General features: G+C 48.1%; 1 protein-coding gene and 1 long non-coding RNA gene across 2 annotated transcripts in view; one reads left to right on the plus strand and one right to left on the minus strand.

The window, feature by feature from the left end:
* LOC147198590 (uncharacterized) overlaps positions 1–9,637 on the minus strand; it is a 27,737-nt gene extending 18,100 nt beyond the window's left edge. Inside the window, exon 1 of the long non-coding RNA XR_015102176.1 lies at positions 9,263–9,637. This is a non-coding gene — a long non-coding RNA (uncharacterized LOC147198590). The remainder of the gene's footprint in view (positions 1–9,262) is intronic.
* Positions 9,638–11,324: 1,687 nt separating this feature from the next.
* On the plus strand, positions 11,325–14,615 carry LOC147198591 (transcription factor 15). The gene is made up of 2 exons (XM_086124285.1): positions 11,325–12,242; positions 12,998–14,615. Exons 1-2 carry the CDS (start codon positions 11,654–11,656, stop codon positions 13,033–13,035), a joined length of 627 nt encoding a protein of 208 aa, XP_085980411.1. The 5' UTR covers positions 11,325–11,653; the 3' UTR covers positions 13,036–14,615.
* The last annotated feature ends 393 nt before the right edge of the window (positions 14,616–15,008 follow it).

A 15,008-nucleotide genomic window follows, 5' to 3' on the forward strand; every position in this document is an offset into this window, starting at 1 on the left:
TCACAGGCTGCACTTAGAACAAGTGAGAAACGACACGGAGGCCTTAGGAAAACCTCGGTTAAGGTCATCCGTGGCAGCTGGCATGCAAGGCGGCCTACAATAATACACAGCTCGTCCCTCTTGACGGCCATCGGTACACACTTGTACAGTCGTGGCACGGCAACGGCGCACGCTTGCGCTGACATCTCCAGACAGTGAAAAATAAACGGAAAGAAGGCGGGGAGCGCGCATAATGAATTCCAGTGTTGTGAGCAAAAGGAAAGCCGAGCCGAGCCGTCGTACGCGACAACGTCCGCGCGCGGGCTAGCGGCGTGTCGTAAAGTCGAGACCTTAGCACGTCTCTGCCGAGGAGATGAATGAAAGCCGCGGTCGTTAAAATACTTCTGCGAAGACGGGGCGTGCTTATCAAATAATACGAACCACATTGCGCTATTCTGGATTTTGGAGTCGGGGGTACTGGAGATAGATAGCGCTACCTTTTCAAGTGTGCTTTGATGTCTGGACCTTAAAATGCAGTTCTGGGAAAATGAAAGATGTCGACCAAAGGACACCGGAGCTCTGGCTTCTGTATACCGGTGGCTCGAAATATTAAGTGACCTGGCTTACAAGATTTAAGAGCGAGGAGCCGTCGTTTAGACAATTTTTATTTATTTTTTGCTTTGACTTGCCAGCAAAAATTTGAGATCCTTGTGCAGTACGGGCAGCAGTGAAGTCATTTCACTTCCCAAGCACCAATTTGGCAGATGGTGAACAATTCTTCTTCTTCAAAAAAAAAAAAGCCGCTGGTTGCCACACCGTTGAAATTTACTGTCAAAGTAAACATCAAACAAAGAGAATGACCCATTTGTATATTTGAAACAAACCGACAGCTTTGCTTTTGATAAATCCGTTGATCTTAATGCTAACAAACGACGCAAGCCGACACAGGCAGGCAAACTCCGATGTAGACAGCACATACAATAATACTCACCAGCATATTCTTTATCCTCTGTGAACGACTATTATTACAAGTTACAGGGGATTGATGTCTTCATGTATGTTCCCGTGCCTCTTCTATGACACACGAACCAAACGGAGCAGCTCAATGTCCGCCGAGCAGAAGCCAAAATGGTTTTATTCTTTGCATTCCATTTCATGAAGTCAGCTCACAACCTGGACCCCCGTCAGACGGTATGAACGCGGCGCCGTTTGGCTGGTAGTGTTGCACAACAAAACTTCCCCCCGTGCTGTTGCCAGGCCTGATTAGACCTCAAGACGATGGTAGTGCTCTGTAAAAACACCAATCACCATTTCCTCATAACAAAGTTAGAGAGAGCGATGGTCAGGAGGGGAAATATTTTCCATGCCGGCCTTTTCTTTTTCCACCCCAAGCTGTCTTAACGGCAGCAGACCAGGGCATCCATTTCGAAGACGGAAGCCAAGGTCACTCAGACCAGTTGAATTCTTCCTGCTGCTCTAGCAAAAATATTTTCGTTTTGTTACTTTGACTTAGCTAATTGGGGCGGTTGGTTTGATTGGAAACATAAGACAGTGAGTGATGTTAAACAGGCGCGCTTTTTTTTCCCCCCCTCCATTGAGAAAGTTCATGTATTGTGTAATTATAGATATTTTGGACTTTCAGATCACTCTTGAAATATAATGTTATACTTTCCGTATCTTGATGTAGCTGATATTTAATGTTTCCATGTTTTCATATCTTTGATATGAATCATTTGGCATACTTGCTTTGCCGTATTGATGTGTTTTCATGTTGGAGACGACTGGAACAGTGAATTTTCCTCGCGGATGACTGAAGTATCTCGCTAGCTTGTGGGCTACTTAGCTAGTTAGCTAGTATCTGTTGGTTATTTATCCACGTATCAATCCATCCCTCCCATCAATGTGACTTTTTGGTCTCTCTATTTTATTGCATCCCAGGGGACTGATGGCCGCAGCAACATGGAAGAGGAGCGGGGCGCCAAATTTACCCAAGTGAAGTGGAATTTCACTCAACAACCATCTGGAAAGTTTTTCAAGCTACAAGTAGCGCGAGAGCTCCTGAGCTGCATCCGCTGGTTCAAGTACAGACTAAGAAACAGTTAGCAATATGTATGTTCCAATTGCTCTTCCGGTGTGTGTGGTTGACTCGAAATGCCCAACGCGACAAACCGAACCGGATTAGCATTAATCGAAACAATTTCCAACAAGGCCCAATGAGGGCAAATGACTCTTGAAACACAAACGATGAAAGGATGATCCCAGTTTTTATTACGTCGTACCCATAAAAATAGCGACGAGAAACAAACATCGCCATTTGGTTGGGGAGTCGCCGCTGATTGACGTGACGACACTGCTGCTATATTCCAAAAGCCATTGCATCTGCATCACAAATAAGTGTCGGAGGTCTTTCTATGTGCACTTCAATCACGGATCGCATAAGCAGGTCCAGAGTCCGGCCGCCTGACACGGCCGTCTGTCTTTGCCATTTCCCTCTGATGTTCTCAGTCACCCCGCCCTCAAATTCCTCCAGCATGTCTCATTCCTTTTTGCTGCGGGCCAGGCCGGCTCCCCGGGGGCTCATCTTCAGGAGGAAATTATTTTTCATTACCACCAAAACACTGCGACTTTGGCCGGCTTGGCCTCGTGGCCCTCGCGATGGCCGTCCAGGTTGTAAGGTCATACTTCCTCCCGCCCGTGAGGTGGCACTCGGAAGGTCATCGCATGAGCCGGTGTTGACTCCGCCGAGCAACTCGGGGTTGTATATCACAGTGAAGGTCCGAAATGGACTTCTTTAAAGTCGTGGGGGTGTCCAATCCATCTTCACCCAGGCGACCCTTGTCGAGCGTTGTGTGCGTTTTTGACCATAACGGCCCTCAAAAGTGTTGTTTTGCGTTGGACTAGCCTCCATTTCAGGATTCCCGGAGACATCCGTGCCTTTTCAATATGCTCTTATCCTGTCCCGGGGTCACAGACTGCTGGAGCCGATCCCAGCTGACTCGGGGCCGACAGGGCGGGGTACACTCTGGACCCGTTTAAGGTACATCAACGATTGCTTTGGAACACTTTTCCCAAGTTTTGGAGAAAAAGCTGAATGAGTTTTGCTTTGGGAATGTTGCGACTCATCAAAGTGGTTACATGGTTCTTGTCATTCAGCTGACTCAGCAGTAATGTTCGAGACTTCGTTGATCACAGTGGCCACGCAGTGCAAACCGAAATAATCAGCTCGCTCTTATTGTAAGAACATGAATCTGCTTGTCCTCAGAAGGGCCAAAAATTCAACAAGGAAGCAGGAGGATGAAAAGGAAGACCCGAGAAGAATTTGAGTAAACGTCTGCTTCCCGAAGCTGCAGGGCAACCTGATCCGCTAATCGGGATGCATTTCAGTTGGAATCCTGAGTCACTCTGGCCTGCAATTTGCTGGCGACCGGTCCTGGGTGGACCCAGCCTCTTGCCAAAAGTCAGCCGGGATAGGATCCAGCTCACTGATGAACCAAAGACGAGGAAATGGACGGATGGACGGACGGACGGCCGGCGTCACTCTGACCATTAAAGTTAGCCCGGAAAATCTCATCTGTAAACAAACACAGTGCTGCTCAACTGCTCTAATACGCCGACGTCATGTCTAGCCAGGGGCATCTCATCCGTCGGGGTTATGGGGTGTTTCAACACCCACACTTTTCCTGATGACAACGGTTCAAAGTCAGTTTTCCCCTAGCCCCCTTTGTATGCGTTGTTCATTTCTGAAAAAGAAATCCGTGATGCCGCACTTTCCTCAAAGAGTAAAGGTTTGACATTTGAAATATCAATGCATTCATTTTCTATGCAGCCTGCAGCCAGCCAGACATTTAAGCCGAGTACCAAAGGAAACCAAGAGAATTGCGCCTTGTGATCTCAAAAGCACGCAGCATTAGGCTAGACCGCCTCTAGAGGATTGAAGGTAACACGCCACGTGAAATGCAATCGACGAGCTAACGAATGATATTTACGCGGCAGTGTTATACCACTTGATGGTACAGATATTTCAATACAAACCGTGTAGCATATGTAGACTGACAACATAATCGTCACATGCATATATTCTTTATCCTCTGTTAAAAATGATTGTCATTACGGTACATTACAGTAGTTGAGTCAGGGGCTTCATTTTTCTGCCTGACGGGGCCACCCGGGGGCCAAATCGGGCACACCTGAAGGAGCTGCAATGAATTCCTCATGACGCATACTATTTCGTTCTTTACAATCCGTTTGAGTGTGTTATTACAATGTGTTTTTATAAAGTACAATATAGAGATTTTTTTTTTGTTTGTTTCTTTTTGGGGGGTTGGAAGACTGCAACAGATGATTGGAGAGGACATTTCAAGGTTACCAATGGTGCGTCACGGACTAGTATGGGCAGTTTCTGAAACAGAAATTGACTTTGAATTCTGATTTAACTGCTAGGCTAGTGAGAGGCTACCGTGCCGTTCAATTTATGTACAAATTCAAGCGGAGGAAAGAACTTTGTTGAAGTGCTTCTTGTGAAACCAGAGCTCATCAAATATTTGGGCAGCTTGCTATCTTCAGGTCCTGGACCTGATACAGTTTTTGATTTCTTCCTATGATTTGAATTCCTCTCCCCGCTGTGTCTTTTTGTGTCCTTCTCAGTTTCATTTTTGACTCAGTCATTTGCCCCCGGCCCACCCTTCCACCTTCCTCGGCTAAATGTTGAATCACAATGAATCATTGATTCTCGTTTTTCGGTCATGGATGTTTAGGTTTTTTTTTTCCCCCGCAACTCCTGGGAATCTAATTTCCTGTTTCTGCTCCCGTCAACTGATTGATGTTTATGTTTAACAATCTGTTTCTGTTTTCCACTCTTTAGACCTTCTTTCCGCCAAACCCGGCTCTTTGTCCCCCCCCCCCCCCCACATCCCCGATTTGCTCGCCGTTGTCTACACGGAACATTTCGATGTATCGAAGGATAAAAAAAAGAGCGGATTGAGTAGTTGGCAGCAGTCGAACGCGTTTGACAACGGCAACGCCTCCAATATGCGTCTTGAAATGCGACGTACACATCAGGGCGGCGACTTCAAGGCCTGCCGCTCGGTGAATGCTCTAAGCTCTCTAAAATGCCCCCCCCCCTTTCTTTATTTTTTTTTTCGTCAGACCTCAAGTTCCCACTGAAGGTGAGAATGTTAAGCCGCACATCGTGCAGCGTGTTCTGTGAGGTTCGGGCTTCGTCACATTTGCATAAACTCAACTGGAGCCTCAAGGCAAGGTGGAATCGGTTCACACTTTGAGTCAGCATAATGCAATTATTCCTCTGGAGCAACCACTAATTTCAGGGGATTTTTTGGGGGCGTGGGGGTCAAGTGAAACTGATGACTAACGAGAAGGCCTTCCCAAAATGCTGGAAACAGAATGATGAAAAATAGCATCTTCGGGTTCAGGTTATAATTTTTTCCTTTAGGATTTCGTATGTTTTAGTTCCTGTGGCAATTTGCCGCATCAACATCCGTGAAGTGCTCGTTCGTTCGTGCCGCAAAGAGCCCCGCGTCCGAGCGCCATCCCCGCACCGGATCGCGTGGGAGGATCCGAATACCGCTTGTTGTGTAATTCAGATTTCAACATTTCTCGCCCGCAATGTTTTGGTGCATGCTACGATTGGCGGGGGGTAGGTAGCGCTCCAAAGGCCCCCCCCCCCACCGCAACTGTCAGCCGCTCATGGAAACCAGACCTTTAATTGCTCTCAGATGGCGAAGCGTTTGGTGTGCGAGACGCCAAGTGTGACTGTGCACTCCGCTCGGATTCCTCCATTACGCCAACCGTTGCGTCTAAACGGGCGTAGGGGGAGCACGTCGGGCCCGGGCCAAATACTTGCAACGTTGATAACAAAATACGTTTCCGTGACAAATTGACTTTCGGTTCAAAAATATCAAAACCACGAAATATATGTGTGGGCCATCGTAAGACAGGATGCCGGCTTATTGCGGGATTCAACAAAAAGCTTTTTAAGGGTGATGGGGCGGGGGTCCAGGATTATACTGGGGCGGATGTTATTCATGGGAAAACGACACGACTTCTTGGCTGCGTGAAATGTTCTGCCAACTGATGTGAAGGAGGCGATTGTGCGAGCCACGCGGTGACAGTTGAGCACTTTTGCGGAGTTAAGGCTTCGGTCTTAATCAAAGCATTAGCAAAGCTTTAGCATTAGCAAAGCATTAGCATTAGCATTAGCATGAGCAAAGCATTTCCTGTCCCATTTTGGAGGCCGTCTACTTTTGATGATTAGCTTGTTAAACCTCCGATTGAACAACTCGATTGGAAATCCCAAGTCATTCTGAAGTCTTTCGTTTCGCTTTTTCTGAACGGACGTCGAATTTGCGAGCTGCGCGTCGAATGGAGCGAAAGGTCAGAATCGAACGAGCTGTTGATTTCTAAAGAAATGGAATGCAGATTCAAACCGCGATGAAAAGTTCGAAAGAACGATTACGAATGGACGTTGGAGCCCTCGCAGCTCTGCGATTGGTCCTCCATAGAAACGCCGCGACAACTCCCAACTGGAAATGCTCGTTGCTTTGCTCTGTTGCGATGGGCCGTCGTCGAGTTGATTTGGATCGTTTTGCTGTCGTGCTAACCCGAGTCTTTGTTTCCTCGTGTCTTTGATCAGGGGCTAATAAGAAACATACCCCTGGCCCAGTTTAGAAACAACTCCACAGTCCTCGCTGATGTCGATATTAGATGAAAGAGGAAGTTCATAAATCATTTTAGGATGGGATGACTTAAAAAAAAAAAAAAAGGGCGGACAAGATTCTTGATATATTTGTGACGGACAGCTTGTCTGTAAACCTTTGGCGTTTTCCCTCCGCTGGCCACCTCTTTCTCTTGAGATCCGACGCGAAGGTTCTTTTTCGCACCGCGGATCATTCAGCACGTGTCACCCGAGTGGACGCATTCATCCGCCCGGCAGAAAAGAGATCATCAGCTCTTTCCCCGCAGTCGAGCGCCGAGTTGGCCGATGATGCTCGGCTGTTTGCATTCTTTGTTTTCGGATTGGCGCTTTCTCCGTACTTGCCGTTGCTTTCACCGTCTGGCGCCCCGCTGCGTGCTCTCTCTCCTCAATTCAACCCTCTGGAAAATGTGCCTCACCAGCTCGATTTGGACACGGCCTCCCGTCCGGCGTCGACGCGGAAGGTCGTCGAGAGTGCGAAGGTCCGAAATGAAAGCATTCCTTTTCAGTTGCACGCTGGACAGTGTCCGCCCAAAAAAAAAAAAAAAAAAGAAAATGCAGGAGAAAGGATGAACAGGCTGAAGTTGTATTTTGTTTTTCCCCTCACCTTGATAATCGAGACAACCGGGTCAGAGAACACAGAGAGATGAGACGATGACAAAGATAGCAGTTGCTCTTTAGGAGTCTCTGCAGTGACCTGAGACAGCTTTATGAAAGTACGATCCCATCCGTGCATGCGTGCGTGTGTGTGTGCGTGTGTGTGTGCGTGTGTGCGTGTGTGCGTGTGTGTGTGTGTGTGTGTGCTCGTCTCAGGAATCCGTCACAGACTGAGGACATTTCCATCTGCTTTCAGTGTCCTCATAAAAGTGACCTGCAGGCTTCACGGCGAAATCGTCAACGTTCCGGTTGGTCCGCGTCCCCCCCTGAAGCGGGCTGACGCCAATGAATTTTCAGGCAAATACACATCAGAACGATCCGGTCAAAATGTGAAAATGATCCTCAACTGCAAAAATGGCAGGAAGTGACTTTGACTTTGATGGGAAAAGGGCAATCGGCTGTAATGCCGACCGATTTTGGCTTTCTGTGCCCCGTCACGCCGCACGGATGTCGGGCATGACCCCCCCCCCCCTTCTCGCACCAAATAAGAACTTGACATCGTTGGGTGTCTGCTATGAAAAAGCTCCACCTTTTGAAATCCCTTTTTATTTTTATTTTTTGCCGAAAAGACGCTCTTGTGCAAATCGGCTCTCGTGGAATTGCTTGCCATCTTTTGTGTTTAAAAAGAACATTTTGTTCCGCCTTGCGCGGGGCCGCCGAACCCAATACTGCGACACCCCCCCACCCCCCCTGCGTTAGTCCGCATGACGGCATGAATTCTTCCTTCCTCGCCATCGCGCGGAGGTGAGCGTTCTTTCCGGCGCCGCACTTGACATACCGATACAGCCCAGACCCTTTCTGTAGCTGCTGTTTTTCACAAGGCGAACACAACGGCGTCGACAGCGCCGCATCCTCCGCTTGCCTTTTATACTTTTTGCCCATTTGCTTTGATTGATGCGTGCGCGCAGTTAGAAGGACACGGACGGCCGCAGTCACGTGCTGTGCCTTCCACCTGTTATCCGTGTTATAAATGCGCTTTTATTAAAGCGGAGGCTGCTTACAGCGCCGGGCCTTTGCTTTTTTTTTTTTTTTTTTTTTTTGCGAGCCCTGCGAGCGAGAACCGGCGCCCCTGGAGGGCCTGTTTGCTTTGGGCCCACTTTACCTTCCCCGTGATGCCTTTCCCAGACTCGCTGCCCGAAACGCAGACTGCAATGAAAACAGCGCCGCTTCTTGCCTTGAAGTACGATGGACTTCCATTTTTACGAGAGTCACCCAAAAAACTGTCGCGGCGTTCGATTCGTGACCAACAAGCCACCCCTCCCCCCGCTCTTAGCCCCCCCGCCCCCCCCCCCACATCGTTTGTGTCGTTAACTGGCTCACCCTCAGCTCCGAGCCATACTTGGTGCAAGGCTAACGATCGTTCCTATCGCAATGCTAATCTGCCGTGTCGTCAAGGCTAACTTGCGCTCTGAGCTATCGCGTCAATGTGCCATGACACTCTAATGGCCGAGTGCGGATCAAAGCGGTCAAAAGATCGCGCTCGGCCGCCAAGACGGACCCCGGGGGCCTTTGGAAGCGCGATGCTTATCGTCCTCGGACGCAAACAAACGCGACGCGCGTCGCAGGACGCGACTCTGGAATGAAGTAGCCTTGTTGTCGGGGCCGCGAGACTTTGCCGTGCTTCTTCCTCGCTGTGAGCACGCGTGTGCATTCTGGCGCCGAGTTTTGCGTTCGCTCGGACTTTTTGTGGCGCTCGCGACAATTGGACTTCAAACCCGTGTGTTTTGTTGTTCTTACAATTTCAATTCCTGTCCCTACTGATTATTTTTCCCACCCAGCCCCGCAGTTTAGAATAGCTGTTATGTGTCTTAAGATGTCTGTGATGTGTTTTTATCAAAATTCCCGGACGGTTAAGAACACCCCATTAGTTGTTTTCAGTAGACTAATGTGAAGGGTAGTCGGTGCGGCTCTGCTTACCTTTTGGCTTTGCGTGATTTGACATCTTTGACATCTGGCTCACAGTTGATGCATTCCGGGTTTGACTCCGCTCTGCATGTTAGATTCTTTTAAGATGATAAATCGTCCCCTGTGAGAACGTGCGCATGGAAGATTGGTAAGCCCCACAAGTGACTGCCGAAAGCCAACTCGGTTTAAGTGAAGATTCACAAGATTCTTCGGGGGCAGCTTGTCTGTTGTTCCATCGTCTCGTGTTGATTTTACTTTTAGCACCACGACAGCACACGCCCTCTTTGCTTTGGCCGCCTTTTCCACTTGACACGCGTGCGAATAGCGTTGATTGCGCAACGCCGAGCCTCCTGAGCGGATGAATTGTGAGACAAACAATGAGGGCAGGCTGGCCGTGACAGGACCCGAGCGGGCCCGCTGCGTGGAGCGTCAGCTGGGGTTGCGCTGTCTTTGGCAGAGAGGAGCCAGAAGGTGCTGACAGGGCGGCTCGGAGAGCCGGGTGGGGGGGGTTCGGGGCACTCCAGAGTGGTCCGGTCTGGCTGCTTCTGTCTTCATCACTCGTTCAATGCGGAAGAGCCTACGAAAACAAACCCTCAGTGAAAACTGATGGCGTGCCAATTGTTTAAGGTCGATTATTTAAACTTCTGATTACCGAATACAGTGGCGACTTGAGATATGAGTGACCCGGCTCAAGAGTTTTCCAAGATATGAGCTAAGTCCGCTATATGGTGACTGGGAACTGCGCTCACTTCAAGACAAGCAGCAATTTGGAAAAGGGTCATCAAAAAGAAGACGCTTCGAGCTGTTGGTTGAAGCTTACTAACAAAGAGTATATGACACGTCAGTTTAAACAATCACCAAAATTTGCATTTAGGTTTTCGTCTCATAGCCCTTCAAGCAACAACTCCTTGATTACAAATAGGGGAGCGACACATAGACAGAGAATATTACGATACTTGCAGCTCTATATTCTTTATCCTCTGTGAAGAACGACGCGTTACTGAGTAATTGAAACAAAGTCCTTCACATGCATCGGTATGTCTGTGTTATCCTGCCCCCAGGTGGCCAACATGTTCACACCAGAAAGCGGAGCACATTGTCCATTGAGATGAAGCAAAAAAAAAAACGTGAAGAATGCTAATCTAATTATCGTTCAAAGTTCGACCCGCCATCAAACCATCGATTGGGCTCGTGTGGCTTTTTATCTCTTTTCGTTTAAAATTACAACACATTTTCCACATGCAATTTCAAAATACAATGTCTTCTGCGTCGTAAATGAAATGTAACGTCGTGTAAATTATTCAAAATTCCAAACGCCCGTTCTCACTTTCTTTTTTTTTGGGGGGGGGGGGGCAAGCTTCACCGGTCTTTGCTTTCGAATCAGCTGCTAGTGAAGAAAACGGCCCCCTTCTTGCTTTCGTTCTTTCTTTTGTCAGGAGTGTAAACAGGTTTGCCGAGAATTAACTTTGTGGAGGACTTTGGGGAAACAGAAAGCGCGTGTTTGCGAGCACCCACGGGTGGATTACGTTCGAATCCACATTTCTTCCATTGTTTGCATTTTGCACGCTCACAAGTCGATCTTTTGTGAGCAAATCATGATCAGATCATGGACAGTAATTCATGTGGAACGAATAATAAAGACAGAATCCATTTTGGGGCCGTTCGTGCGAAAATACCCGACAGGGACAACTCATTAGGTACACCCGCTGCCTCCCCACTACCCAAAACGAACTACATGCCTTCAAAAAATATTAATTTCACATTCACATGGGAATAATTATATGATTTAGATGAATTTCAGCCAACTCTGTGCAGTTTTACACACAAACGCACTGCATTTTTGCTTAAAAGCTTGATTTAATTTTTCTTAATTCCCTCTTCTTTTTTTTTTTGGATGCTTGATCGATTCTAATTGTCCATACATGGCGCGTGCTAAAATCAATGCAAACACGCCACTTTTGGTCATGAAATGAGATTTGGAAGACTTTTGAAAGGGCTTCCGTGTGTTTTTGACAGTAGTCAGCTGAGCTTAAATAGATCCAAACGCGGCCATTCATTCACAGGCCCGGCGTGGGCCTGCTGTGCCACTTAATGAGCGGCGCAAGTCCTCAACTCACTAAATAGTGTTTTGTCAATATTAGCGGGACTACTTGGAGGAGGGCTGGGGGGCGGGGGTCCAATAATTGGACACGTGTTCCCCCCCCCCATTCTTTTTGTCATTTGGAGATCAACCGATCCCTTTGTAATTGTTTTTTAGCGAGGCTTTCTCAAGAGGCTCCTTTCAGAAAACACGGAGGCCATGGAGGTATTTAACGCGCGCCGCGGTCACGCGCAACGTCACTCGGTCAGCCACGAGCGCGGCGGCCTCCCGCGCCACCTGCTCAAAAATCACCACACCGCGCCATGGAGGACGTTCTGTTCGACCTGGACCAAGATGCCTCGCCGGATTTCGCCTTCTGGGGTCAGATGGAGCAAAACCTGCAGTTCCAGACGCAGCTGGACACGTTGCTGCTGGACTGCGGCGGCGGCGCGGCGGCCGTTGGCCAGCTGTCGCCCTGGTCCTCGCTGGGCTGCCAGTCGGTGTTCCCCGAGGCGCAGCTCACCTTCGCCGACTTTGACGCGCAGTCCCCCGGCGACGAGGAGGCGGACGACTTCGGCGGCGACGAGTCGTCGGAGGCGGCCAAGCGGCAGCGCAGCGCGCGCCGGCTGCAGGTGTCCCAGCAGCCGTACAAGGTGCAGAGGCACGCCGCCAACATCCGCGAGCGGAAGCGGATGCTGAGCATCAACTCGGCCTTCGAGGAGCTGCGCTGCCACGTGCCGACCTTCCCGTACGAGAAGCGGCTGTCCAAGATCGACACGCTGCGGCTGGCCATCGCCTACATCGCCCTCCTCAGGGAGATCCTCATGTCCGGCTGCGACCCCAAGTCCTACGTGGACGAGTGCATGAAGAGCGGATACAAGAACCACACCAACGCCATTTGGAACACGAGCGGTGAGCGATCGCCATCCCCTTTCTGCCTTCCCAATGATCGCTTTTTTTCGTGTGAGGCATGACAAATCGTAGCGGGTCCTCGGTTTACGACGCGCCTGACCTCCGTGCGCGCGCGCGTGTGTGTGTTTATTCTCACGAGGCAAGTGAATAAAAGGGAAACCATTTTGTATACATTTACGTTTTATTCCATTCAGGTAAATGATCAAAACTATCTTACATGGGGAAAAAAAGTTTTTTAAATTAATTTTTGTACCTAAATGACATTTCTTAGTCTTAGGAAGTAAAAAGTCACCAGAAAAAATCTACACTCAATTTATGCGCAAATACCTGAAAAATCTCCTTCTACGGTAACAAAGTACAGTATAAATGTTTTAGGGTATGTCACTGAGGATGTAGGTTGACCTTTGACGCATTATTGGGAATGTTTACAAAAGAAAGCTTGTCAAAGGTTAATTGAAGGATTAGGTGGAAAGAGGATTTTTGTTATTAAATGGAAAAATCGTTTCAAGTCGTGCTAGTTGCAAACTTCCACTTCCAGGTGTGTTTCCTTTTATTAGTACTCCAGATTTCATCCAATCGTTTTCTGGCTGTCTTTTCTTTTTTTCTTTTTCTTTTTTTAACCCTACTCAAAAAATTCTGCTCTCGAGTCTCTCTTTGTGGCCATTGAGTAGTAAGTGTGCCTCCATATAGAACTCATTAAACAGTCATTGAAACGTATCAAAACTCACGTTTTTGTCTCGCTTTTGTGTCCCCAGATCTGACAGCTCGTCTCTCGTGGATAAAGTGGGATTAGTTGAGGGCTGTGGGGCACGCCCCCCCCCCCCCCCCCCGAATGCGGAGATCTCCGTCTTGCTCTCTCCTCGACATCTGCAGACTTCTCACTGGGTCGCACGCACCTCAGGCTTTTAATATTGTAATTTATGGTCGACTGGTCATTGAGAGCCTTTGCCAGCGAGGCCTTGGCGGGACGGAAAGGCCCTGGGCATTGTTTGCCCCAATGGATGCCACTTGTCACATTGCAGCGAGTGAGTGAGAGAGGGGTTGGGGTGGAGGGGGGGGGCACGCTGGCATGAGACTTCCGGGGTCCTTCCATCCCGAGCTGGAGTGTGTGAGAAAAGAGTCTTGATCATGTAAATGAGACGACAGTGAAACCCAGATGACGGCACGACGGCAGCTTGTCGACACTTTTGTTTGTTTCTCGCCTCATTTATCTATTTATTTATTTATTGAAACCTAATTATGGCTAATTTATGCTTAAAAAAATCGAATGTGCACAATATTGCTCGCCAGTGCAAAGGCCCTTTTGGAATCGTTGTTTATTGTTATCCCGAATCGTCTTTTTGCAGGCTGTCGGCATGCACAGAAATGGATCCATTTTGGTAGGGGTTTGTATTTTACAGGCGTCCCAAAACCCACACTTAGGCAGCCGTCGGAAAGCTAGAAAACAACACAAAAGTGCTCCGAACACCTGTTTGAATGATCCCCACCAAAATGGTTGCGCATGTCCATCGTAACAACGCAGGGAAAAAAACTCAATAGCCCATGATTGAAATGTAACAATCGGCCATTTTAGTTCGGAGCGGACAGATACCGGGACTCATCCTTTACCCAAAGTCCGACAAGGAATATCACCTCTTGGGGGATCTCAAATCCGCTCAAACATGTTGCAATTGTGTGTATTTTGGTATAAAGGGTTGTGTGTGTATTTAAACATGTATTGGATCCTGTATTTTCCGCACTAAAAGGCGCACCTAAAAGCCTTGCATTTTCTTGGGAGCTCACAGCGCGCCTTAAAATCCGATGCGCCTTGTGTATGGTCATTACGGCAATATTTCGACCCCAAAATGGCTCCTTGCTCGAGACGTGCTGACGACGCAGAGTTCAAACTTAAGGCGAAGTTGAACACGGAAATAGAGCAGCGGCAAGAGAGTTCAACGTTAACGTGTCAACGTTGTAACTTGCTGTTGGTTAACTGAACCGTGTCGCCGCTTTATTAAATAGGTTTTACTGACATCTGATCGTTCTGTCGGGGTGTAGCTCCATCTAGTGGATGCATTGTAGATTGCGTCTTATTATGCGGTGCGCCCAACGTCTGCAAAAAGTTAAAAAATAGGACATTCATTGAAGGTGCGCCTCATAATCCAGTGCGCCTTTTAGTGTGGAAAATACGGTGCATCAGAAGAGTCTACTTGGAAAAAGCCTTTTGGGCCAATTCTCGAGGTCATACATCAACAAACTCCCGCAAAGGAATTTGTGCAGAGGATCCCCATTCGGAAGCGATGGGAAACACTAAATTGCAGAGCTTTTTTTTGCTTTTTATTTTATTTATTTTTTTAAAATGAAACCTCCATTAAAGCTGAACGTTTGCACGAATGCGTTTGGATTGGTCTATTTCAAATCCGCTGTAGAGGAGACCACAGCGAGTCAAATTCTTTCAACCTGAAGAGCGGCGGGCTTCTTACTTTAGTGCATTGGGCTCATTTATTGATTCGCATTCAGCCCAATTTGTCGCGAGAAACATGCGAGGCAGGTGTGTTTATCGTGTCTAAGTCTGGGCCTTGCCTTTGTAAATACAATTACATGCATCACATCCTGCTGGAACAATTTACGTCTGCTTAGAAAAATGTGTTCAACAGACCTGCTGTAAGGTCACATAGCTACAGTGTGTCTCAAAACAAAGGAAACGTCTTCCTCGAAAGGGGCAATACTCGCTGGAGCTCACTTGATTTATAGGGCGGATTACCCTCAAAGCAATCCGTTTTCAAA

This window comes from Hippocampus guttulatus, chromosome 11 (assembly GCF_054856545.1).
Source record: "Hippocampus guttulatus isolate MCC_2025c chromosome 11, RoL_Hgut_1.0, whole genome shotgun sequence".
Taxonomy (NCBI): Eukaryota; Metazoa; Chordata; class Actinopteri; order Syngnathiformes; family Syngnathidae; genus Hippocampus; species Hippocampus guttulatus.

Excerpts from the sequence above, each read along its gene's own strand:
- LOC147198591 (XM_086124285.1), top strand. The coding sequence starts at position 11,654 with ATGGAGGACGTTCTGTTCGACCTGGACCAAGATGCCTCGCCGGATTTC. Across the intron at positions 12,243-12,997 it reads CGCCATTTGGAACACGAGCG|ATCTGACAGCTCGTCTCTCG; the intron begins GTGAGCGATCGC and ends TTGTGTCCCCAG.